The sequence below is a fragment of the Mercenaria mercenaria genome, chromosome 6 (genome assembly GCF_021730395.1).
Source record: "Mercenaria mercenaria strain notata chromosome 6, MADL_Memer_1, whole genome shotgun sequence".
In the NCBI taxonomy this organism is placed as follows: domain Eukaryota; kingdom Metazoa; phylum Mollusca; class Bivalvia; order Venerida; family Veneridae; genus Mercenaria; species Mercenaria mercenaria.
Genome location: NC_069366.1, coordinates 35,553,274 through 35,579,762, shown reverse-complemented (window position 1 = coordinate 35,579,762; position 26,489 = coordinate 35,553,274). Strand labels below are relative to the sequence as shown.

Sequence of the window (26,489 nt, the reverse complement as noted above, 5' to 3'; positions counted from 1 at the left end):
TAAAATGACTCTTATGGAAAGTGTACACGCAATATAACAGTTTTCTACTTACAACGTATATTCCAAGCAATGACGCACATTTAAACCTCACTATATGTTGTAGGTTTGTAGTGAACAGCACATCCCTTATGTTTAATTAAACGAGCGTTGTTTATAAAACGTATATGCCCCTATACCATGGGGTCTTTCAGAGGCAACTGGGTTTGTACTTTCGTACGCCGTGAAATTGACCTTTGATTTAATGACCTCAAAAAAACGATAGGGCTCATCTTTCGACATCATTCTATAAAGTCTGCATACCTATTGATATGAAACAGGTTTCTTGAAGCTCAGTTTGAATTTGACTGTTGATGTACTTACCCTGTTAGAAAGTTTACAGTCGTAAGGCCAAAAGAGATCCGGATATTATTCTTAAATTGTTTAGTTAATGTAATTCTGATCTTTCACCTAAATCATAGTCATAAAGCATCAGGCACTTAGTTCAGAAACTGTTTTAGTCTCGAGGTCAGTGTAACCTTGCTCTATGATCTCCTGACTCATAAAGCAATAGAGGTCATCTACTGGCCACAGGCAAGTATCTTATGGCTTTTAAAGACATCAGACTAAATGGTTCTTTACTTATAAAGTATAAACCATTTCCAGTCTCAAGGTTACTGTAATATTTACATTTAACCTATTAACCCATAAAACAATAGAAGCTATCTCCTGACCAAAAGTAATCTTCCTATAAAGTTTGACTGACGACTGCCGACCAAAACATTCTTCAGTTACTGAGCGGAAACCGTTTAAAGTCTCAAGGTTATTGTGACCTCCACCTTTGATGTATTAATGTCCAAACTATTAGGGGTCATCTACTGGTCACAGGCAACCGTCCTATGGGGAACACAGTAGGCTAAAGCTTCCTCTAGCTATTTATCGAAAAGCAAACGGTCTACCAACAGACTAGCGCACAAACAGACAATGCAATGAGCAAAATAATGACATACCCTCTAATTTGAACGGGTTAGGGGTGGGAAGTGGGAGGAATACGTTATGAAATGTTTATACTTACCAAATAATCAAGGAATTCGCACACACAGGAGTTGGTAAAATACCCAAGCTTCTGAACGACGAAACGTGTAAATTAAACGATAAACCACAATACTTTCATTCTTAAATGCTAATCGGAATACAATAATCACAATTATTTATCATAACTGAAGCCGTCATAATATTTCCCACCTGTTCGCGCGTCAACTGTTATTTTAGAATGTGCTTGATATCCTTATTAATGTATAACTGACAACCTAGGACGCGACTGATATACATTCTGTAGAACTGTCATCTTTGAGTGATATTTACTTTTGTTGTTAAATTAGGAAAATGACACATACCATGAGAACCTTTGTGAGGAATTCGAGATCAAACAACGCCGACAGCTTAAACATGTCGTTCAGTTCTTTATTCACTTTCTTCTGTACGCCAATGGCTTTTCTGAAAATAGTACAAAACTTTTCTTTCACATAATGTAGTCAATTTACTACAGCGTTTTCAACAAATAACGTAGATATAAACGGATCAGAAATATTCTCTTTCATTTCTCATAAATAAAGGCAAACAATAAAAATACTATACGTTTGGAAATGAATAACATGGCGGTACGGAATCCATGAAATCCAGAACACAGACACTTGGGGGTCAGCACCCTCCCCTCCCAACCTTTAGCCAATACATGTTCGCCTTTTAAGACAAACTGAGCACGTGTCTCGATCATACAACAACTCCTGTTACAATTTCAACATATTTAGAAAACTCTCATATATTATCAATGCTCAGAAAAACTAAGTCACTATCAATGCTCAGAAACTATTGGCTGAAGGTTGGCAGGGGAGGATTTGGAGGGGGAGTTTGCTGACCCCCAAGTGTCTGTGATCCAGCACCAGCACTGGTTAGGTTTATTGCCTCTATAACATAATTGAAATACTGATGCAAAAGACACTAAACGCAAAACGAACAAAAATAGTCGAAATCGCAAATTCAATCATTTTGGGAGAAGAAAACTGAAAAGTCTCATCTTATACGGAAATGTAGTAATATTTCAAACATTGAAAACTCCATGAATAGTTACACTTACACACCGCCACACCGCCTGGTACCGCCACAGCATTACAGTATAAATTTTATTCTAGTATCAAAATAATTAGTTATAAATAGGGCTAAATAAAAGGCATGAATGCACCAGACATTAAAAGGAACAACTGGAAATTAGTTGCAGTTTATCCGAATGCTCACATTGATTGATTATGCGGGCTGAAAGTATGACACAGTAGATATGTATAACTGGTGTATGCTTATAGCTTGATAAGTAATCTATACTCACACTGACTGATCATGAAAGTTGAATGCATAGTACAACAGAAGAGTCAAGACGGGATGTCTGCTCAAGACTTGTTAAGTAATTTGTACTCACTGTCATTGACCATGAAGGTTGGCTGGATGATAAACGGAGGAGTCAAGACTGGATATTTACTATCTATATTCACTCTCATTGATTAACCATGCGGTTAGAACGTTTGTTACAAGGAGTGAAGACTGGATGGTTGTTGATCTATACTCACTCTTACCGATCACATGGACTGAACGGGTCATATTGTAAAAGGATCACGATTGCTATTTTGTTCTAAGCATTACAAGTTTTGTTTACTCACTTCAGCTGACCATGCAGGGTGAATCTATTAAGCTGTATTGATGTCATGATAGATACTTTGTCCTTAGCCTGATAAGTAACATATTATGTGGGCGATATCATACTTGATGATCCTTTGAGATCATGTAGATAAGTCAATGTATCCTGCAGAAGCCAGTGCTAGGAGGTGCGATTTTCGTTACTTTTCGAAAACAGTCTAGATCAAACAGAATCATATTTTCATTGTGTTTAGTTTCGTTCTGTGCTTCCAAAAATGTTTTTTAGATTTTATTGAGTTTTCATCAATCTGAGGTGTCAAGATGTATTTTTCTCTCTCAGCTTGATATAATATATAATACTTATCTTGATTGATCCTAAGGGTTGAATTATCATACAGAAGATTCACGATTGATGTTTTGTCCTCGACTTGAAATGGTTGAATTAACTACTTTGCTGATTATACGGTCCGAAATATGTGTCTAATTGATGCTTACCTCAGCTTGATATGTTTAATTATACTCACTTTGACTGATCATACGAGTCCGAATGTATTACGCAGCAGATGTGTCATGATTGATGTTTTGCCCTCAGCTTGATATGTTAAACCATACTCACTTTGGCTGATCATACGGGTCCGAATGTATTACACAGCAGATTTGTCATGGTTGATTTTGTGCCCTCAGCTTGATATGCTAGATTATACTCAAGTAGACTAGTCATGCAGGTTCGAATATGAAACAGCGGAGAGGTCATGATTAATGGTTTGCTCTCAGGCTGTATACTCACTTCGACTGATCATGCGGGTTGAATGTATCATAAAGCAGAGGTGTCATAATTGAAGTTTTGCCTTCACCCTCAAGCTGTTCAGCTATCTTGAATTTTCCAACAAAACTCTAGTTTAAAAGAAGAACAGTAGTTATAGAAAAAAAAATGTAAAGAAATATCATCGTTTAACGGCGATATAATAGTATACTATAAGGATAAGGGTAATTATTATAGCAAACACTTGCAATATTTAGAGAAGATTCATTTTCAATTGTTTAATATTGTATTTACGCAACTTTCTCATATTTTCAAGGGTATTCGATCTATCATGCGCAACCATGAAAAAGGGAAAACTACAGTGTCAATGGGGAAATAATCACAATAAAGTTCACGTATATATCTTTTTAATCTCAGTCTGCAACAAAGTAAAACAATAGGTTTAACTGGATCCATCAACAGGTGCCTTTAAACTTTTCAATTATATACCAGAAAACAACTGAAAGCCTATCTCTGTGTACTATTGACTTTATCAGCTGAATGGTGATACTCTCGATAACACCGAGCCCGAGGGAATTATTGGTCAGCTGTGTTGATAAGGTGTTCTAGATGTGCGGCATACTGTAATGGATTCGTTTGAGCGGTGTTAACGGTTGGTCCTAAATGTGCGGCAGATTGTAACGGATTCCCTCAAGCGGTGTTGACGATTGGTCCGAAATGTGCGGCAGATTGAAATGGATTCCGATGCCCCGTGTTGACGGTTGGTCCCGAATGTGCGGCAGATTGTAATGGATTCCCATGGGCGATGTTGACGGTTGGTCCCAAATGTGCGTAAAAGTGTAACGGATTCCCTCAAGCGGTGTTGATGATTGGTCCCAAATGAGTGGCAGGTTGTAATGGATTCCCTCGAGCGGTGTTGACGAATAGTCCCAAGTGTGCTGCAGCTTGTATCAGATTCACTGTGTTATTATCAACCAGCTGATGAAGTCTAAAGTACTTTGACACAGGCTTTTGAGGTTCGGCTATTACCATTCTCTTAACAAGTTCGTTTCGGAACCACGTTGAACCTCTGTTGGATAATAATGAGCTTTTAAATAATGTAAAACTATAGACTTTAAATGAATTACGAATACTGTTTAGTTGAATTTAACTTTATTATTGACCATAAACACCGCAATATATGCCAGGCACGGGTGGGCACCTAGGTAGAACCACTGACCTTGTGTGATATCAAATTAAGGGATTCAACTCCCTAAAGCGAGGTATCGAACCCACAACGATAAAGGACAGGTGCTTCCAAGTGAGCGGACTTAACCACTTGACCAGTCAACAAACCTGAAGTCTCAAGTTCCTTTGGTATGTTAGGAGCAAATCGAGAACTTCCAAAACCCTGAAATAGGATGAAAAATCCTTAAAAATCCTTAAAATTAAAAACAATCATAAAAGTATTATGTATTAAATTAAATGCGGGGCTAAAATATTAAAAATAAGATTAGCTTTAATCATCATCACTTCAATGAAAATTTTACTTATCTCTAGTTTCTTTCCATATGAGCACTTTGTATAAGAAGGACTTAGAAAAGTGCGTACTTAAATGTGTCTGTTCGCGTATTCCGGTTAAATCGAAAATAAATCTGAATGTATTTAAAGGATTCGATAACTTACTGGAATTTCGCTCGACTTATCGCTTCAGTTTCCTTTGTTTTCTCGAATCTGTCTGTCTGCTGATACGTATGCACTTTCTTCTTTTCTTCTTTTGTGTACCCTATACAAATGTACACACAACAGAAAATGATTTTAGAAAGAAATCTTTGATGTATCTGCTGCTGAAACGATAATGACTTGCCAGAGATAGAGACATTCACGTCGGCTTCTTGCAGAGCAAGGTATAAAATATGCAGAATAACTGTTTTGCGTCGGTTGTTTCCGTCCACCATACAGACCGCAGGAGGTAAGCACCAAAATCACTGTATACATGTCTTGACTTAACACAAGAAGTCGGTATAACTTGTTACGTTAGTGCAAAAACGACACGATGATATAAGTATACACTTAATACGATTTTAACTTCTCGTGTATGTTTGGTTTTCATGAGAAAAAATAATATATATTAGTTTTTTTGCAAGCGTGGAGGGGTTTGGCATATTTGTTCCAAAATTGATATAACAGTTAATATATCATAAACAAACCATTATTGTCTTCATTTATTTAATCAGCCTCTTCTACAAGACTTACCTTTGTCTTTAGCAGGGAAAGGATAGTCATGCCTGCCATCCAGAAGGTTCAGAAGAGGTGGGAGCAGATTATCAACGTCTTCGGAGTCCATGTAGTAACCAAATTTCACCAGGAAATAGAGCAGCCGAAGTACCTCGAAACACATTACCATGATTAGGTAAACGACTTTTATTATTGCATTATATAAGAGTTACTGATGCATAACATTCAGCAGAAATAACTGAATTTACACTAAAACTAACCAGCATGTACATATTAAGGTAAAGATTTCATTTACTGAATATGAAAGCACGCTTAAGTAATATATAAAAAAGCATTGTACGTCGTTTGAAATCATGTAATATAACACCTTCATAAAACTAGTTTATATTTCAATTGAACAAATATAACACCATACGCAGAAAACTGAGACTGAATACTAAGGAATATATGAGCCGCGCCATGAGAAAACCAACATAGTGGCTTTGTGACCAGCATGGATTCAGACTAGCCTGAGCATCCGCGCAGTCTGGTCAGGATCCATGCTGTTCACTAACCGTTTCTCTAATTGTAATATGCTTTGAAAGCGAACAGCATGGATCCTGACCAGACTGCCACTATGTTGATTTTCCCATGGCACGGCTCATATTTATAATGACATTATTATATAACAACTGCCTAATAAAGCCTATCTTTCTCAGGTCAGGTCAGTGATCTGAGAACACTTTACACTGTGTAAACATATGATAAAGTCCAAGGACATCAGATTGTAAGAGCCCCGCCTATTTTATTGTGCTGTACGAATCGTGTATTCAGTAATTCGCGCTCCTATTTAACAAAAAAAAAAAGTTGTTAATAATGGCATGATAAATAGAACGGCTCCTTTCAGGGCCATATCTAGCCTCGTCTGAGAAACCTTTACTCAAAAGACAGTAACCTGTTATTCCCTATTCAAATAAAACTAGAACACTTCTTCATTCTGAATCATCATGCAAAGACAAACACATATTCTCTTTAAATAGTTACTTTTTTATGTACAAAGTATCAATATGCAACGGATATCTCCTATAAATTCAGACGAAAATGACAGCAAGTACAAGTGTAAAGACCACATTTAAATAGCAGATTTAAATTTTGTAATCGAATATTATAGGCTAGATATACGTAAAAGAAGAACATATTACATTTTTCAAGAAAAACATATATTGAACTATCCAGTTTTGGGCGAATAAACACCTGTATAGCGTCTTTATAATAGATCGTTATCCACCCAAAAATGTACAACAACAACTTGGTAAATAGTAAAACGTGAATTTCTTTTATTATTGCTGAAGTGTTTAGCTGAAATTTTGAGAGTTGGTGTTTTCTTATGAATAAATACAGGGGCGTGTACAATAATCAAGAAATAAGGTAAAATAGCGTGATTTTCGCAGCGAATTCGCTTGCTGCTGCGGCGCCGTATGTGTTGTGTTATTTAGGCACACTGTCTGGTGATGCTGGATGGTTCTTTTATTTGTTTCATTTGATGCAATAATTCCTTTACACATGGTTTCTGAAGATACTTAATTGCACTCAGTTATAGAGTATGCCCCTATAAAGTAGGTGCGTAAAGAAAATATGTATAGCACAAGCTTACTTGCTCAATAAGCATGTTGTGTCCAATCTCTGATGCATACATACACAGGTTTTCTGACAAAAATTCTGCAATCCAGTCTCTCAGCACCGGAAAGATTGCGACCAACTCTTTCATTATCTGTCAATATATAAATTATAAACTAAATATTATATTCGTCGACTCTCAGTTTTGAATAATATAACAAATTAGAAAAGATATGCTTCATGCCAAATAAACCGTTTCAGATTTCTAGAATAGAAATTATTTTAAAATGTAAGCGACATTTAAAGTGATAGGCGAATATACAGGAATATGTGCCGTCACAGGATGGACATATATTGGTAAAAATGAATATATTTTATAATAGTTCAAAACCTTTGTTAGTAAATGAAAAACGACCTATGAGCCATATGTCAAATGTTTACTCACAATATCTCCTGCACTTTTCTCAAATGTTTACTCACAAAATCTCCTGCACTTTTCTTAAATGTTTACTCACAAAATCTCCTGCACTTTTCTCCTCGTCCTTCGAGCCGACGTAATCATACACGAAACAAATGTTTGGATATGCCAGCACAGAATAGTTGTTCCCGATGTCGACAAACAAATCTAACATGATAAAAAACATACTAGTTTTAAAAGTCTCGTAATTTAAATTATTTCACGATTTTGAACTCAAACATATCATTATTAAAAGTTATATTTTTATATATAACTATATAATGTATATTATTATATGCTTTTCTCCAACCTATTCTAAAGTTTGCTACGGGAAACGTTCCGATCGTCAGATGCATAGCAGTGATTTCAAACTTTATTTTCACAGAAAGCCTATGTCTCTATTTACTCACTTGTTGTAATATCACAGTACTTTGCTCTTATAGAATCTGGCAAAATTGAAGATCTCAGGGCCAAAAATGTTTCTTCCCAGGTCAAAAACCTCGACTCTTTTGTTATGATGTTGATAGCAAAGTCGTTGCGCCCCTGAAATCACACAGATGTGTTTCATGCTTAATGTTCTTAATTACATATTACCTTTTGTTCTAAAGGCCCTTCTAATATTTTCTAAATATTTAACAGCTGAATGAAGTATGTATTTTAACAGGATACTTATTATTTCAAATGCAAAACATCCTCAAGTCCTAAAACAAGACTAATGATTACTAAAAGATAAAATAGTTTTGAGGATGTCATGTGGTACTTAAGCTTAAATGAAGAAATCTGCAGTCCAAATTAAATAAATGTAAACTTTGAAACTAAATAACGAAGCCGTTATTGCTCCTTATATCAACCATATAGTTACCATTGTTACTAGAATATCAAGTATAACGGTATAGCGTAAAATCAAATATCATTCGTGAAATATTACAGTTTTTTTAACCTATTTATACCATCCAGGTTTATTTCTCATATTTGTGTGTACATCTATGCGAAACAACTTGTTATATTGAGTTGTCCGTCCATTATATACATTTACCTTACAAAGAGCAATAAACAGGTCTAGCTGATGTAGCAGGAAGTCATGTTTGTCCTTATCATAGTCTTCGTGGCTGGGCTGTAAAACATTTTGAAATATTTTAGAAATATGTGATATATATATACATAGGCATAGGAACAGTGGGAGGAGGGGTGGGCTCCAATTTTAAAGGTGATAAGGATTTGATGTGATTTCTTTTGTCAATAAGGGGAAGAACGTTTACTTTTCATTTTTCCTTTCTTTTTTGGTTTTCCAATTTTTTTCAGGGAAAATATGTGTAAGTTTAGCTGGCCGCCTCACCCCAGTTGGCCCCCGCTCCTACGCCAATGATATTCCTTTAAAAAGTGCAGTCGTGTTATTTAGGAATATCATAATCTTTTTGATTGACATACATACATATATTTTACAAAAAATATATTTTGTTTCTTGTTCTAACATATTGAAAGCTGTTGATTCGGATGTTCGCGTTATCCGAAACGGTTAAAATGTTTCTTTCTGAAGACTAATTCTGGTTCTGCAAAGTAAAACTTAAGTACTTATAATGCATGTGTCAATTAACAAACACTGCTTAAAGAGGGAAATATCCATGGTAGAAACCAAACGACCATATTTTGAGATATTTCATAGTTTAAACTTGTCTTGAAAGACATTTTGCATAGTGCAGCTTACGTTGACAAAGTCGTGAAGAGCGCTCCACGTCTTTGCATCGTCTGTTGTGATGTACAATATATTTGGTTGTTTATTGATGTCTTGTCCACGAGCTGTCAAAAAGATCCCTCTCTGAAAAAATACAGATTATAAATATATTAAAACTACATTCAAACAGCAATGGGAAGATACAATGATAATTATGCGTATAATGTTTGCCTTTTTATTGGTTCAGAACATGTGTATCAATAAAAATGTAATCTATAAGATATTGACGCACATAATGCAATCAAGCAAATATAGCAGACTCGGTTTGTTTAGTCTGTTCATAAGAGATAATGGAAAGTGCAATAAACCCCACGCCAACTAGCACTGGCTTAATCTGAATTCATAAAGTTATACTAAATGGTCTCCATTATCCCAAAGGACCAGAAATATAACAACACAATCCAAGTACGGGACAGGGGACTTTTTACGCCGCCGCATTACACTTAAAGATTGATGTTGTGATAGTAAATAAAATATGTAAGAAGATCCTTTGGAAGCACAAAATGCAACCAAACAAACTTATAGCAGACTCGGTTCGCAAGGCTTCTGGATGGTGCTTTTATTGCTCAGACACGTTTACTATTTTTGTTGTTCAATACATTCTGTAAACACCTGAATAATTCAATAAACGTACCGGTTTATCCAGCATCCACTTTTGAACGATGTAGACTTGGTTGTTTGGTATTGCTATGTCATCGCACACGCACAACACGTGCAGCAAGTCTAGAAATCTGTAATTCTGAAATTACAAAATTCGATAAAAATTATTTGGCATGTTTCCAATCCCTGTGGTAATAATTGCATACTGACCGATTGTTTTATCTATATCATACACCGTTCACCTAAATGAATTGCACACATCATATGATATAATTTGAGATGAAAAAGGACAACATTTAATACTAGATAAGAAATTTGCACTTACATAACCAGTAAACAAGACACAAAGAGGTACAAACTACAGCACTGCATGAAATTATGTCATGTTAGATCGCCATGTTCCGATAATTTAATCTAGTCATGACATACGATTCTGTTCCACAGATAATTACTTTGCAGCTAACGATATGTTTTGTAAAGAACCTACAAAAATATTGCATTTCAGTTACCTGAGTTGACTGCAGTAGCCCAACAAACTCATCTATTTGATGGTGTGAAATTCTATCAACAATCTTTCTCTTGTCCCGTATTAGTTCAACTATCATCTGAGCAACGTTCAGACCAATACCGCCCTGAAAATGTCGAAAATAAACGTAATTTCTGAGGAAACAAACTATACATGGACCAACAAAATATTCCCTTGTACACAGGAGTGAACAGTAATAATTATTCACTTTGTAACATTTGCTTAGATACTAGTATTTATTTACATCATTTTTATGATATGTATAGAAACAAAAACTTCAATTTATTTCAGTTCAGCGAAGAATCTTTTTAACATTTATTAAACAATTAGGAGAACACTTGTGTGCCAGAAATTCAAAACATTTTATGTAACGTAGGGAAAACAGCTAATTTTAGGTATTTATGTGATATAAAAGTCGTATATTATCACCGAACACATTAACTTTATCAGATTAAGACTTAAGATCATGAGTAAGATTATTTTGAAAATCATGTCATAATTTCTTAGGACCGGTTGTGTACACTATACTGAACAGGAAAATGGACTGCCACGTACCTTTTGCGTAAACTGTGTTTGGAAAAACTCGATGTATTTGGCGAAGTATAGGGCGTTCTTTCTGCTTTTACCAATCATGTAGGTGTACAGTATTTCGTACGCTTCCTTGAATACCAGTATTATGGCGTGCTCATCCGCTACACCTTCTAACGGGAACTGCAGAATCTTCACCAGCAAATCTATCACCTTTAAAAATACATAAGAGTTTTAAAACAATACATATATCTGCTCATCTTTAAATTAATACTTCGTTTTATGGAAGGCGAAGCTATCGTGAGTTCAGCCATTCAGTGATTCTGTACACAAAATATGTTCGCAGTGAAAACGATCCTGAAATGTAACTGATTTCTTTTAAATAACAGCAAACACTTTTGTGTTCTGAAGTAGGCAGGTGTATACTGTGCAACTGAGTTTGTTGATATATCAAATATGTATTGAATACTAATGCGACGATCGTTTTCATGTGCAATGGTATACTTCTTCTGGTACATTTTGTCTCTTTCAGCTCTGTGCAATGATGTATGTGTGTATTTTAGTGATATTGATTGTACTTACGTAGATATTTGACAGAAGATGAAATACAAATATATAGATTGTTTTTTGTTGTTGTTTTTTTTTTATATAAATCAATTGATAACTTTATCAAAGTTTAAATCTTTAAAAAAAGTCGACGTTAAGTCTGCTTATGCTTGAAAAATATAATATTGTAACTAGCAACATTTAGAGTATTTCTCTCTGACAAGTTAGTTAATATTTAAAGGCAATATGTCTTTCCTTTAAAAATGGTATTGTTAAAGATTAAATGGATATCCATTTATATCACAAAAATTTTACATTACCCTAAGGTTTCTCATCAATTTCTGTCGACCTTTACTTGGCATGTTATCTATTATCATGAAATGTTGTAGTTCGTCCATTGCCTGAAAAGAGAATGTTCATTGCTCTTCTTTAAGATAAAACTTGCAGCTGTTCTATAATAAGAAAATGATTTACAAATAATAAAGTTCATTTGTAGCTTAAATTAACTGGCAGCCAGCAAGTAATTCGTGAAATCTTAGTAAACATGTACTGTCAATTTGTGTCAATGTATGTTGAGCATAGACTTTTTTTGTAATTCTATCTGAATATCTATATTTTCAGTAACAACAAAAAGTTCAGCTGTTTACCACTTCACCTACCTGTACAATCTGGTGCGTTTTCTTTGAATTTAGGACAATGCCAACTTGCCTCTATAAAAAGAAAAAAATCTTAATTAGTTTCAAAATACAAATAAGAGTATTACTAAAGTCGATCAATATCCCTTACATAAAAGTTTGTTATGTATCGAAACATTTCCGTTCAATATGGAGAATGTATACGTTGCATTTATCCAATGACGTAGCGGCTGCTGGTGTCATAAGAATCTTATGGTTACATAGTTTGTTTGAATTAATATGCCATATATATGAGATTTGCGAATTTGGTGCAACAGACAAGCACATGTCATGCAACTTACAAGATTGTTACGATTATAAACACTACCAGCGTCACAAAACCATACATCACAATCGACAGTCGTTACCGACTCAGCCACGAAGCTAACAAAACATGTATTACCAACATCGAACTTTCTTCACAGAAGGGCTAAATACATTAATGTGAACTAAGTCTGAGTTTGCATTTTTGTAAAGGACGTTTGTTAAAAAAATGCCAAGAACTTACGTCTTTGATAAGGTTCTGGAGGAACGGCACCATACCAGCAACATAGTTGAATTCCAATTGATTTTCTTCTTCTACCCTTTGTATGGTGAACGCATCATCGTACTGACTTTCACTACTACCCGTCACCTGTACAATATCGTAACAGTTTTCATTTTAATTACAATTAACTTTTCCAAGTACCAAATGCAAGTAATTGATGTAAAACTATTTTTCTTTTTATCAATTTACGGCATCAGGGCATTTTATCACTGCTTGATTTGCTTTTATGTCTTTCCTTCATTGCAGAATTTTATTAAAAAATGAATTTGATAGAAGTATTCATTTCTTATTTAATGAAGTTTTATACTGGTTTTTTTGAAAAAATATATATAGGTAGTTTTCCTACAATTTTTCGCACACCCTTATTTCGGTCGGATTTTATCTTTACAAAGGAAACACATGAAAACACTCAAAGGCATTCTTTTTACTAAAGTGATAAATTATTTTAAAATAACAGTATTTAATGCTTTAGGTTATGATTCTTTTTAGCTCGACCTGTAAAAGAATATTAAGCGCTATTGCTCTGACACTTTCGTCGGAGAAGGCAGCGTCGCCGTCCGCGCCGGGGTCGTCGTCTCAATGCGTATAGGTTTCTGTTTAAGCTAGTATCTTACTAGCCAAACTCGGGGGAATAGAATAAAACACAGAAACCTGTTAACTGTGATTTGGGGACATGAAGGATGCAAATCATATAATACCTTTCTACTTTTCCACAAAGAAATGCCCTGTTTCGACTAAGCAAATCGGGGATATGGATTTGTTTTACATTTATTTATTTTTTGAACTTTTTACACTTATTCTGGTGATAATTTGACATGTAGATTACCGGTTTAGTAACTCTATTTTCTATAACTTTGTAAAATATACCCTTTTTTTAAGTTATCGATTTTCGTTGTAAATAACAGGGTTTTGTATTCATAAGTAAACTTCATTTAATTCAATGGCAATAATTTTAAATAGCCAACCGGCAGCCCTTGCTGTATCCCCTTTAAACAAAAAAAATAAACATTTTAAAAGCTATACCCCTTCCATTTTGTTTCAAAAGTTTAATGATCTACATCGACCCTTTTTTGATCAAAACTTCAAAAATTTAAAACCTATACCCACCCGTTTCACTAGAGCACTTGATACCCTCAAGCCTTTCAGCGACTGGTCGTTACAACTTTCTTCATCTCTAAACTGCTTCCGAATGTAGTCCTCGTCTTCAATTGAATGTAATTAGTTATTTTTCTAATATTTGACAACATTAAATGATGCACAATAAAAATCGACAATTTTGTAAATATTGATGTACAGTCAATAAAACCTGTATATAATTAATTGTTTATAAAAGAATGTTTATTTAATATGGATGATGTTTCAATCAACGGCAAAATATACATGTATGTTTAATAGTAGCAAGTCTTTAACAATGAGTAATTAGCACAATGATTCTCATATTAAACATTTTTGCATTATGTAATAGAAAGAGTACGGGTTCACGAGAATAACCTCATTATTCGAGTGACCCCTACGCTTTCTGTTTTGTATCATGGTCCGCCAATATGAACAACGCATTCGGCTACTAATTTTGATTGACAAGTTAACATTTCGTCTTAAGCGTTGGTACTATTACGTGACAAGCGTACTCTAACTGAAATAGAGAACGGTTTCAGAAAGTTCAATACTTGCCTATTGTATTCTATATGCAACCTAAGACATGTTCTCTAACTTAGCTAGAGTACGGTTTATAGCCACGCCTCTTCCTCAGTTGAAGAAGTAATAGAAGGAGTAGGGGTTAACGAGAATAACAACTAATACAATATTACAGATAGAAGTTCACAGTTCTAATGACACTGCAGGTACACTATGATACAATATAATTTATAAATAGAAGTTGACAGTTATAACAGTTATAATGACACTGCAGGTAAACCATGATACAATATTATAGATAGAAGTTTACAGTTATAATGACACTGCAGTTAAACCATGATACAATATTACAGATAAACGTTAACAGTTATAATGACACTGCAGGTAAACCATGATACAATAATACAGATAGAAGTTAACTGCAGGTAAACCATGATACAATTAAGAAATGTAGGAAATCAAGCGACTCCGATACGACTTGACAATCTGTTATTTTTCACCTGTTGGCATGTGAAATAATCGATTTTGACTGAATGCTAAAATGAGAAATTCTAAGATATTGTCGTCAACATGTCTGTCTGTGATAACAATGTGTATGCAAAATCACACTTATCTTCCTTTTGATATATTGTATTTTTTATCATTTTATTACCAAGTGTCAAAGTAGTCGTTCTGTATTTACTTACATACCTTTCAGCGCATGTAACCAGGATCCGGTTAGAACATGCTCGATTCTGCAATAGCTCTCAAACCGAATTTCATCTCTCTCCTACAGTAAAATAGGAAGTGTAATTAATGCTAGTTTAATAATTGACAGACGAGTGTATGAAGTAAACACCTTAACGTCGAAATCAAACTAATATGCCACCAATCGTAACATTTCATTATGTGTTTCATGTGCCAAGAATTGACAAATGATTGAAATGCTAAAAGTATCGTGCCTTAATTCCAGAATGGTCAGAATAATTATGATATTACACAGAACGAACGTACATTAATAACACTGTGAAGCCTAAACACTGTCCTTGGATCCTCATTGCTGTCGACCAAAATAACTTCATGTTCTGCATTGATACAAATGTACTTCCGGGTTGTCATGTGACGTAATCGTATTTGTTGTTCCCATTGAATAATCTCACCTGTAAAGAAATGTTTACAATAGGTGGGTTCGAGAAATCGATCGAGGAACACATTCCAGCCCACTTAACATATTATGTAATTATGTAAAATAGAATCTACTTTTTTCTGTATTAAGCACTTTCAGGTGAAACGTGTTGATTTCCTAATCGAGTTTCTTTTTATGGTATAGAGCGCTGTATATTTTGTCATTTACGATGGACGCGATCAAGTTAAATGCTAAACTGATTATTCTTAACTTGTTGTTATGTTGTAAAACTCGTTCTCTGTTATAAAAAGAAAGGAAAGGCCTAAAATGTACTAAACAAATCAGTCAGCAGTTTTTTTGCAAATTACATTTGCAACTTTAGGCCTCACCAAATTAAAAAAGTTGTTCAACGGACTTGCCGCTCGTATATTTTCAGAAACACAAAAATAGTTTTCTTTTGTTTTTGACTTGCGCTCGCCCCATTGAAAAAAATCAAGCCAAAATTTTTTGGTGCGCTATGTTTTACGGACGTAACAGTGTACAAATGCTTATAATTCCAGTCCCAGATTGTTCTAAAATGGACTTTAATCACAATAAATACATCGTCTATAATATATCATAATGTTTATATTTAGTTGCATTAAAGTTATTTCCCCTTGATGCAGTTACGCCATTTTCTTCAAATGTTTACCAAATTGTGTTGCTACAAAAAATCGTATTTATTTCATTGAAAATCGGTTGAAAAACATACTTATTTATTTGATAACATCAATCTACATTATTTTGGTAAGGGTCAATACGATGCATGCCACTTTGCTATTTTATGCTTTTCCTGTCCAAATGATCAGCATTTGTATACGAAAGTGGGTGGGGTAAGGAATTTACATTATGAGTTGTGTTCAGACCAGTTTAGATTTTCAAATTTTCCAATCCTCGAGTAGAATAATGTTAATCCACGTTAATATCCGTTTCAGACTTTGTTTCAACAAATTTAATGATAAATCTGTTAATGAAAGTTTAAAGTTAGAACAAGAGCTGTCCGTAAGACAGCACACTCAACTTTTCTAAGTGCTTGACTCTGAATTAGAGCTTTGCCAGTAAAAGGGGCATACTAGTCAAAAGCTTTGAAAGTAACAGAGCTATTGGACGTTATATAAATCTTAAACAAAACTATTCTATAGGGTATAAAGGGGCACAACTCTGTCAAAATTCAGAGTTATGGGGATTGTTTCTCCTGGTGTAGACTTTGATAATAAATAACTACTTTAACTTTTAAGTCAAAAGCTTTAATAGTAACAGAGATATTTGATCAAAAACTAAAAATGCTACATTTTCATAGCAGTAAATATTCAAGTCACAGATCTATGTCATGTTATGCATTGTTGTTTATTACATATTTTCTAACAGCATTTTCAAAAGCACACATTATTTGATTACACTGTACTGTATGCCAATGTTATTACCTTTTGAGTTTGCTTTGTTGTGCATCTGCAGGTCGAATTTTCTCAATCTTAGATGAATTATTTTTAATGTAAAAGGGCTGTGCATTCTAGTTTAAGGTTTTTATTAGTCAATCGAGAGCCAAATCAAGACAAATATATTTCTTCGCTCTTCGCTCGCTCCTGATATTTTCTCAAAAACCAAAAAACAGTTTAATTATTTTTTCGCTCGCCGCCTCATTTTTTTTCAGAAAAAAAAATCCGATGAACAACTTTTCAATTTGGCGTGGCCTTAGGTAACAATTCATCAGTGTACATATCAATCTGGGTACCGACTAGATATGTTGTTTCTTTTTTCAATTTTCTGCGTTTTCGCTTTTCTTTCTGATATTCCCTCTTGCCTTTTGAGAAGGAAGGGGGCATAATTATACAAAATTTGAATAGCATTATCTCCCGTGAAGAAAAAAGGTAGCAGTTCCAGCCTTAGATGCGAATTGGCCTAAATCTTAAAATTAAGGTCATTGTCAAAACTAACTGAAGGCCCTATTTTCCTTCAAAATGATATTCAAGGCGGACGTTGTGTTGTAACAGTTGTAGTGCTCTAGAATGGATATTTCTTAAAGCTTGTAACAAGCATTCAGCTGACCTAAACAGAAAGTGCCCTAAAGTTGATCAGATGCGAAACTGCGAATGTCGATTGCTGGCTCTATGTGCAAGTTTCAAAATAACAGAAGGAGTACTGAATTTGTTGACATTTAGTTATGCTAACTAGGTACGGGAGAGGTTTGTGTGTAAGGCACTATGCACTGTTAGACTCTAGCTTTTCCCCTAACGTTTCGCCATCAGGCCAAATACGGTAATATTTTGGAAAACTAGGTCAATATTTTCGCGAACCTAGGTTTCAGTACTAGCTGCATATGGACTACAGAGTATTTTAAATGGCAAATACTGTTAAAACGTACAAATATGTTATAACTATATTTATTTATTTCAAATCTCTGTGTTTAATAGATTTCTATTGAATCGAAGGAAGATGATCTCCGACCGGCTTGCGAAAAGTAAAAAACTGGCATTTGCTATCATAGTATACATACAATTGTATTTATACAATTTAACAATATAAAAGAATCCAGAATCAGTGATTTTATGTCGGTTACTATATGACTGTTCAGAATCCTATTAATATGTGCAATATAGCTAAAAATAAATTGGCCTATATTACTAATTGATATCAAAGTTACCATGAAATATTCCTTTCTCCGCCTCTATGACCCAGAAAGTGTTACCGGAAGTCGGTGGTGACAGGGTTCGTGGTTTATGCTGATCCATCACCCGAACACGGAAATGAACTGATAAAAGAATATTGTAAAAAAAAATGTATTTGTTTTAAAAGATAATTTTGACATATAACTACAATATTTTTTTTGTTACACGAAGATTCAAGATTAACATTCATCTCGTGCCTCTTTCCTTTCTTTGACACATTTTAACTTTATGTGATTTAACAAGCCATACACACAAGACTGTATGTTGACTCACCCGGTTTCATTTAGTTCTAAATCATTCCAGAAGATAACAATATTTGGGGTAACCTAATGGAGTAGAGGGCAATATTACGTCTATTAGTTGATGATATCATCACAATTTTTGTTTAAAATATTAACATGTTGGTTACACATCAAAACGCTAATCAACTTTGAAATACCACAGTTTATTTTTAATACAACCTGTATTCGGCCATTGAACCTTAACATTTCATGAAGCTTTTGTTCCTGACAACTGGGATTTAGAAAAAAAAAATGTCTTAAGTGTTTACCGTCCTCGGTGATCTCATCGTCAAACAGACCCTCGGCAACGACATACGCCTCTAGTTCCTTGTGAAACAGTCGAATTATATTTCCACCCTGAAATTGGGGAAAATATGCATAGTACAACTACTGTAGAGTTTCCTGCTCCCCATAACATATTGTTGCTCTTTTGTAGGGTAAGTTTACTTAGAAGTTTTGCTGGTTGGAAAGAAGGCATTTGCCTCGATATAACATTTTGTTTGTTAGAGCAGTCGTTATAGATTTATTCTAATTTAGGAATGTCTTCGTTTTAGCCAAAGGAGGCAAACTTCAGTATACCATAGGTCTTTTTCCCCTACTATTTGTAAATGACAAATAGAACCTCAAAATTGGAATATTTAATGATATAAGCTAAACAAACAGTTACAGAGTACTACTTTAATTAATTTGCTGTTCAAACGGGCTGAATCTTTCTTATACAACCTGAAATATTTACCCGAATAAATATCAAGCTTTCTGCTGGAGGTCGTTTCCTAAATCGAATCAATGTAAAACCTGACCTCTCTACACCAAGGTTGAACTCTGACCTACAAACAGACAGAAAAATATGCCAAATCAATGTTTCATGTTATATGTAATCTGTTTTAAACACAGAACGTGTAAACAAACCTTTGCGTACGCATTCTGTATATGCAACAATCACTTAATAAGATGTTTGCATATGTCTTTATTTATCTTTACGCAGAGTACGCAAACTCACAACACAACACAACACAGCACAACACAGCAAAACACAACACAGCACAAACTAATGTTTGATTTAAAATCATTTTTCTTACAGTTAATGGATATAACATTATCCTTAAGAATAAGTGACACCTCATAATAATCTATGAACTACCTTACCCGAATGTAAAATGGTCAATCTGAAAGGCTGAGCTAGCATGTATGAAGTGTCCAGGTGATTTGACGCTCTCGAATACAATCTGGTCATATATTTGCACCTAAATGACAAACAAATATAATTTCTTTTACTATTGATAAGTTCGTATATTTTTAAATCAAATCGATTGTAGAGCAAGTTGGAGGAAAACATTCTACCTGCTTGGAAGAGAGTAAAGTTTTACAACTTTCGAGAATGAGAAGCATTGCTCGACAAATGAGAGCAAATATGTCTTATTGCATAGTGTTCATAACCCTAAATGGACAGCGGAATGTATCTTCATTTTAAGGTGTATAAGTACGATGGTAGTAATTCGCCGACTATGTCTCAGTGGTGCACTCGAAAGGACTTCGGACACTATCACATGCTTCTAGCCTACATTTTGAATGCAAAATTCTCATTAAGTATTTAAACAATACCCAAATCGTTTCGAAGCACATATAAACCATTGTGTTAGTTAACTTATTACAGCAGAAACTGGTTTGTATCTGTTCTTATCAAGATGTTTTTCTTATTTAATCTAGGCCAGGGTATATTTTTTTTGAAAAAAATAGAAAGTTTAATTTCCATAAAATATAATGTTATCACTTTACGGAAGTTATTGATGCATTACATGTGTGAATAGGAATGCTACAGATAGACATTTATAAGTGACCGGTCAGTTTTATTACAGTCGTTCAGTTGGCTACATGTACATGTCTGTATAGCTCTGTTATAAGTGATGGCAGATATGTGTGTGCTGTATAACATAATTACTAAGAAAAGACAGCCACCTTATCAAGGCCGTAGGGTGGGTTCTTGCTTGGGATAAGTACCAGTGGCACACACAATATTTGGCTTAAAAATGTAATACAAATGTATCCGAAATGACAGTTCTTTATGCGGTTTGCCTAAGGAAGCTGTGTCGGAAACAGTTAACTCAGGATGGTCTGACTGCAACCATGCTAAAGATAATGTTGTGCAAATCAAGGCTTAAAATGTGGGCAAAACACATTCGAAATGTGTCATTTGTAGGGCAGGTCGCTGCATAAAAATTCCACTTGTAACTTGGCTGGACCTTTTAGTTCGTTTTCGAGTCTGCCTGTATGAAAATAGGACCTGTTTTACAGCTGTAAAAGACTTGTAAGTTGAAATTATGACCAGAAATACAGTTGAAATTTACATGTGTAAAACATGCAGGTCTCAAAAATACAGCTGTAAAAAATAGTTGAAAGTTACAGCTGTAAAATGGTCATGTCTCAAAATTACAGCTGTAACTTTTTTGGAGAGAAACATGAGTATTGTCAACCATATTTAATGCATTTTGGCGGGATATAACTGAAATTCACAGAGAGTCACCACATCATCTAAAATATTGGAATTTTAACCGTTGTGGAGTAAGTGCAAATGTTTAATTATCTAATATAGTTGTAAAAGGACATGTTTAAGCATATATATTAACTATTTACACTATATTTGAAGCTGATAAGTTTAAAAGTCATAATGACAAGATTGTCATATGTTTTCTTGACACAGGAAGTATAATAAACCGATGCATAGTCTCTACCTTGTGTCATACTCTTGAATTTTGCAGTTGCTATACCGTAAACATAATACATTTTGTTCTTTACTTACTATAACATTTATTTTGCAATTTTTGTATTAATTGCTACCCTTTCTAGGGAATTACAATTCATCCTAAAACTTTTTATACCTCTGCTTTCGTCCCTTAAATAATGCCCTCTTTTTCAACACCTTTAATATTTCTACAGCTGTAACATTTAGACATATTTACAGCTGTAATTTTTTTCAATTTTACAGCTATAAGCCAATGAAAATTTAACCCAGCGAATAATACTGAATTCACAGTATTTTCTTCTCTCACAACTATACATGTATAACATGCCTATGTGTACGCTTTGCAAATATTTGTATGTTATTTGAGTAACAAACAGATGCAAAAATATGTGACTATCAAATTATTTAAAATGAATATAAAAGGTATTGGTTAGTTTACATTTGGGAACACCCTGTAGTTATATTTTTTGTTTAAAAGTCCTGTTCCCCTCTTTGCATCAACACAATAGTCACAGAAAATGTGTATAATTAATATCAACATATGCTGGCCAAATATGGTTTTGATGCACGGGGGGAACAATGTTGTATAAAGAAAAATAGCTTTAATATGTATATAACAAGGTACGTAATTCTATTTAGAGCAAACAATCACCGTTTTATGAAACAAATATTGAACATTTGACTTTAAGAAATAATCTCAAATATGTATTTTGATGGTATTTGTAATTAAATATTTATTTCTTAGTGGTTTATTTTTCACTCTTGAAGTAGGCAAAGTCATATAGAAAGTGTCCGAAGTCCCTAGTACATATCAGTATAATGTGTCGTTTTCTCGCCTTGTAAAGCCCATTTTCGTGTCAGATTTAAATTCATTGTTGCTTCATTGTAAGAGGAATATCTGCGGATGATTTTAGGCTACGTTATATGCTTCGCAGTATGCATCACAGCGGCTGCGTAAGACGAAAGTGAAACTAGATATTTCCAGATGTCTACTCACTGAAATTAGCGATTTTATCACGCATTCCAGTCACGTGACTACGGTTTCATTGCATTGTGGTCAACCTCATACTTTTAAGATATTTTTGATTTCCTAAAGACAAGACCTTCAGCACAACAGCAGTCTGGCAATGCTGATAAAAATACTATTCATGGTTAGATTTACAAAGAAGTTATTACCCGAGACACTCAATTTATTCTAACCTATATATCGCAGTTTCCAACCAGAATTTCAGAAATAGGTAGACAATCTACTTTAAAAGATAACAATAGATACGTACCACTTCTCCTTCGGATTTAACCTTGTACTGGGGCAAAATACGAAACTGGGCATTTTTGGCATTGTATTGTTGCAACATTATCTACAACAAAGATAAAAAATATTTTAGTAATTCAATTTCAGTTCGAATTGTATAAGAGATATAAAAGAGATACAAAACTCAATATCGGAGAGTAAATAGGTGTCTATTATATCTAGGTAACGTACATGAGACCAATTAAACAGGTTATATGTAACCGTGCATTTACCCGTGAATAATTATTGTGATACTTTTTTAAATACATGTAGCGTTATAATTAATTTCGTTTGTGCAAGTGTTTAAACTACATTATCTCATTCAATCTTAAAGTGTTTTTTTTTAACATCTTATATATTATGCTCTGTATGCTGCAGTTAAAAAACGTGTTACATTAATGGGGAATCAGAATTTATTTTTCTAAAATTTGCAGAATGTCCTTTTTCAGACAATAAACATGTATTGGCAACCCCTTCGAAGTGGGATATGATCCTGTTTCACTAAGGCAATAAGAAAAATCTACATTTTCCAATACCGTTATAGTTTTAGCCATATGTAAGAGACACTATATAGAAATAAAAGCATTGAATTGGTGCATGTATTTTGTTGTTGTTGATGTTGTTGTTTGCAATACAAGCAAAACGGCACTATTATACAGTGCGTATATAGACGACATTGGTTTTAAGCCTGATCACCAGCCATTTGTTATTATTTTAGTTTGCTTGCCATGGTTCACTCCTTAGAAGCATGTACACCAATGTAAATAGGTCATACTATTGCATGTGAATGGACTGCTTCTGATTCAACATTCGCATAAAAACGATTGATGGCATTTTGGATTTTTATTTGAAATAGATTAGAAGGCAGTAGATGTAATTTGGCTGAGATGCTGTAATGTAATGAGTTTGATGGGTTGGTAGAAACCAAATTCCCAAAGGGATGGCCATATGGTTACCCTATATCAATCTTGTCTGCAATGCAGACTGACAGTACTAGATCGGATGCACCGAGACATAACTCTAGATTATTCTAATCTAGTTAGGTTAGAATATCTTGCATGTAAACTCATTATTGTAGATGTATATATGTTTTGTTTACCCATGTTTAGGTTGATTGGAACAATTAAAGAATTTCTATTACTGCTAAGCTGTAATTAATAACAGTTATGGTTACTTTGTTTCAATTTTCTTTCATTGGTCTCGAAGTTCCCTAAGAAGTTCAATTTGATATTTGATTAACTTGACCGCTTGGTATAGTGAAAAATCATTTGTCAGAAATGTTACAATATGGTCGGACACGTACCACACATACCGTGCAAGCTGCTTCAATCATAGGATGCATGCAAGCCACAAGAAGGCAAGATGCAGGGTTTACGCAGCAATATTACATATTTCCGGTATCAATAAATAGTACTGTTTGAATTCCTAAATCTGTGAAAGGATTTGGGTTGTTACAATAATCAAATACAAGTTACACATCGTTTAACTGTCTCCAGGGTGTGGTATATGGAACATTGAAATATATTTTTCAGTATATGTTTAAGTAATTTAATACATTGACCGATATTGCATTTTTATGGGGAAATTCCCGTTTGTAAATCCTTGTTTCATTTGAATTTCCGCATACCTTTTTTTAAATCAAAATTCTAACATACTTTTATATGAAATGTTGTTTAGCTGTTATAAACGTATGCTGAATGTATTATATGAATGCATCCACATTCTAAATCAAAACCGTAATTTGAAAAAAAACATATTGATTTTAAACTGCTCTTAGATAGACAATTGTAAAGGTTAAATGGAAATGAATGATAGATTCAAACCATATTAATATGAATGAACCATAAGAGCAATAACATACCACCATATTATTTTTGTCCACTTGCGATGTCTGCGAAGTACATGTATGAATGTATTTATTTGTGAATACGTGCTTCAGCTGAAATATAAATAAACCCATAATTATTACTCTAACTATTCTATATAAAAATCAGATCATTCTTATAAGGCGATCGGATATTGTGTAATCCATGTTAGGATTGGGATTTGGCTCATTCTGCTTTGATATACATGTCTTATAATAACTTACTTTTTGAATTTGTATTTGAAATTCAAGATTTTCCAAAGTTGATGACAGCTTATTTACTGACAATTCTTATTCAAGTTTTGAGAGCGACAAGGGGTGTGTATTCATTTTTGAATACGTGCTTTAACTGACCGTAATTATAACTCCTAATTAATAAATAAGGATATCCAATTATTCTTACATGGTGCTTGGATATTCCGTATTTTTTTTTGTTCAGATTGGTTTCTAGCTCTGCTTTGAAGCACTTGTCTCATAGTACCTCCTTTTTGAAACTACTTTTTGCATGTAAAATGACTGCTTGTTTATTAAGTTTTTAGTGCAAACAAATGAGGTGGTCAAAGGACTGAAGAGAGGATGTTTGGTGGGGGCGCATAAACTATCGTGTGTATTTAATTAAGGGAATATACTTTGTGTCATGCCGGTCACTTAAGTCTCTTCATACCTAAATTGCAATTGTTTCATTAAATGAGTATATTCCTCTTTACAGATGAATCCAAGTTTGTACTTTGTTCATTGTCCATTTTTTCTGAAGTATTCTTGTTATATGTTATGTAGCCCAAAACTTTTAAGACATATTTTATAGGTAACTTCAGTTAATAGTATCTTTTACGGAAATTGTGGATAAAGCAGTAAGTAGATGTGTGTATGTATACGATACCTGTACAATTTCACCATATCTAACACGTTTGCCGAGTTGTCTTTTCTGTTCTTGTGCATTGTCCATGTTTTCTGCCTCGGCCGCCATCTGAAATAAGGTTTCGGTATTCGAGCATCTAACTCTCGAAACAGAAAAAGCAACGACTTATAATAATAATTAGCCATAAACATAACATTTACTTTTTAAGATTAAGATATTACATGTTATTGCTGAAAATGCTAAACGTTGAAAAGCAGAAACAAAAAAAAAGACCAACTCAACAGCAACTGAGGCAAAAACAGGTTCAATCATTGTTATTTTCAGTTGCTTGTTTACTTTGGAACATCATCTGTTAACAATCAATCTTTGTTTACGATAATGTAAATCTTCGTCTAATTTTGTAGTTTTTGTTCGAACAAGAGGCGATTTTAAAACATCGCCGCCAAGTTAAATGTAAAACAGTGTCTTGCCAGATGATCTTCTCATCTCATTTGATCCTCTCGGCAATTGTCGCTCGGTTCCAGGATTTTTCGAAAGCATCATTCGGGAATTTAGATTGAATACCTTAAATGTTTCAGTCCATAAAATGATACCTTATGCTGTTTAAGGGATATTTCATCTTCATGGTAGTCTCCTTCAGAGTTTGCAACCATCGACTGATGTTTCCTGTACTTCTTATTCAGTTTGTATCTGTTCTGGAGGCCGACAATAAATTCGCATGCTGTCATTTAAAAAAAATCAGATGTTTGTTAAACTTTTATGCACATGGCAACACATTTGAAATAGTCAAGGGCCTTCATAGCCAAGTGATTAACTTAAGATCGTTGACTCGGAATCTCTTGTCTTTCATTTCTGTTGCTTCAAGCCCTGCAAGAGCAGTTATTCGAGGAAGCTATTTAATTTAGCCAGCTTGTGGAAGGTCGATCGTTTTACAAAGGTGTCAGCTGGTCCTTGAAATAATTTTTGAGTTGGACATATGGGTATTTTCTTGTACCATTTAAGATGAAAATATTACCGTGATTTGGTCGGTCTGACTTTAAGCAAGATATTAATTAAGATAATCAAGTCATGTGTTGTTGCTGTTTTTACTAATGATGGTAATATTATTCTCTACTACGACAGTTACTGTTTCAATGCTGTACCAAGAAAACAACTCAAG

General features: G+C 34.1%; 1 protein-coding gene across 1 annotated transcript in view; it reads right to left on the bottom strand.

Annotated features, from left to right (window-relative positions):
* Nucleotides 1-26,489, bottom strand: part of LOC123550555 (inositol 1,4,5-trisphosphate receptor type 2-like) — a 73,478-nt gene that overhangs the window by 44,080 nt on the left and 2,909 nt on the right. Inside the window, exons 3-29 of the mRNA XM_045338987.2 lie at nt 25,924-26,051; nt 25,352-25,438; nt 24,469-24,546; nt 22,594-22,674; nt 19,723-19,820; nt 19,313-19,403; nt 18,846-18,933; nt 18,271-18,378; nt 15,479-15,624; nt 15,176-15,254; nt 13,958-14,052; nt 12,812-12,937; nt 12,289-12,339; nt 11,950-12,030; nt 11,111-11,296; nt 10,539-10,661; nt 10,040-10,168; nt 9,403-9,513; nt 8,734-8,811; nt 8,108-8,240; nt 7,756-7,865; nt 7,278-7,394; nt 5,663-5,795; nt 5,093-5,192; nt 4,763-4,817; nt 3,452-3,558; nt 1,374-1,473 (exon numbers count right to left, since the gene is read on the bottom strand). Coding sequence (XP_045194922.2) covers nt 1,374-1,473; nt 3,452-3,558; nt 4,763-4,817; nt 5,093-5,192; nt 5,663-5,795; nt 7,278-7,394; nt 7,756-7,865; nt 8,108-8,240; nt 8,734-8,811; nt 9,403-9,513; nt 10,040-10,168; nt 10,539-10,661; nt 11,111-11,296; nt 11,950-12,030; nt 12,289-12,339; nt 12,812-12,937; nt 13,958-14,052; nt 15,176-15,254; nt 15,479-15,624; nt 18,271-18,378; nt 18,846-18,933; nt 19,313-19,403; nt 19,723-19,820; nt 22,594-22,674; nt 24,469-24,546; nt 25,352-25,438; nt 25,924-26,051 — 2,819 coding nt within the window. The remainder of the gene's footprint in view (nt 1-1,373; nt 1,474-3,451; nt 3,559-4,762; nt 4,818-5,092; nt 5,193-5,662; nt 5,796-7,277; nt 7,395-7,755; nt 7,866-8,107; nt 8,241-8,733; nt 8,812-9,402; nt 9,514-10,039; nt 10,169-10,538; nt 10,662-11,110; nt 11,297-11,949; nt 12,031-12,288; nt 12,340-12,811; nt 12,938-13,957; nt 14,053-15,175; nt 15,255-15,478; nt 15,625-18,270; nt 18,379-18,845; nt 18,934-19,312; nt 19,404-19,722; nt 19,821-22,593; nt 22,675-24,468; nt 24,547-25,351; nt 25,439-25,923; nt 26,052-26,489) is intronic.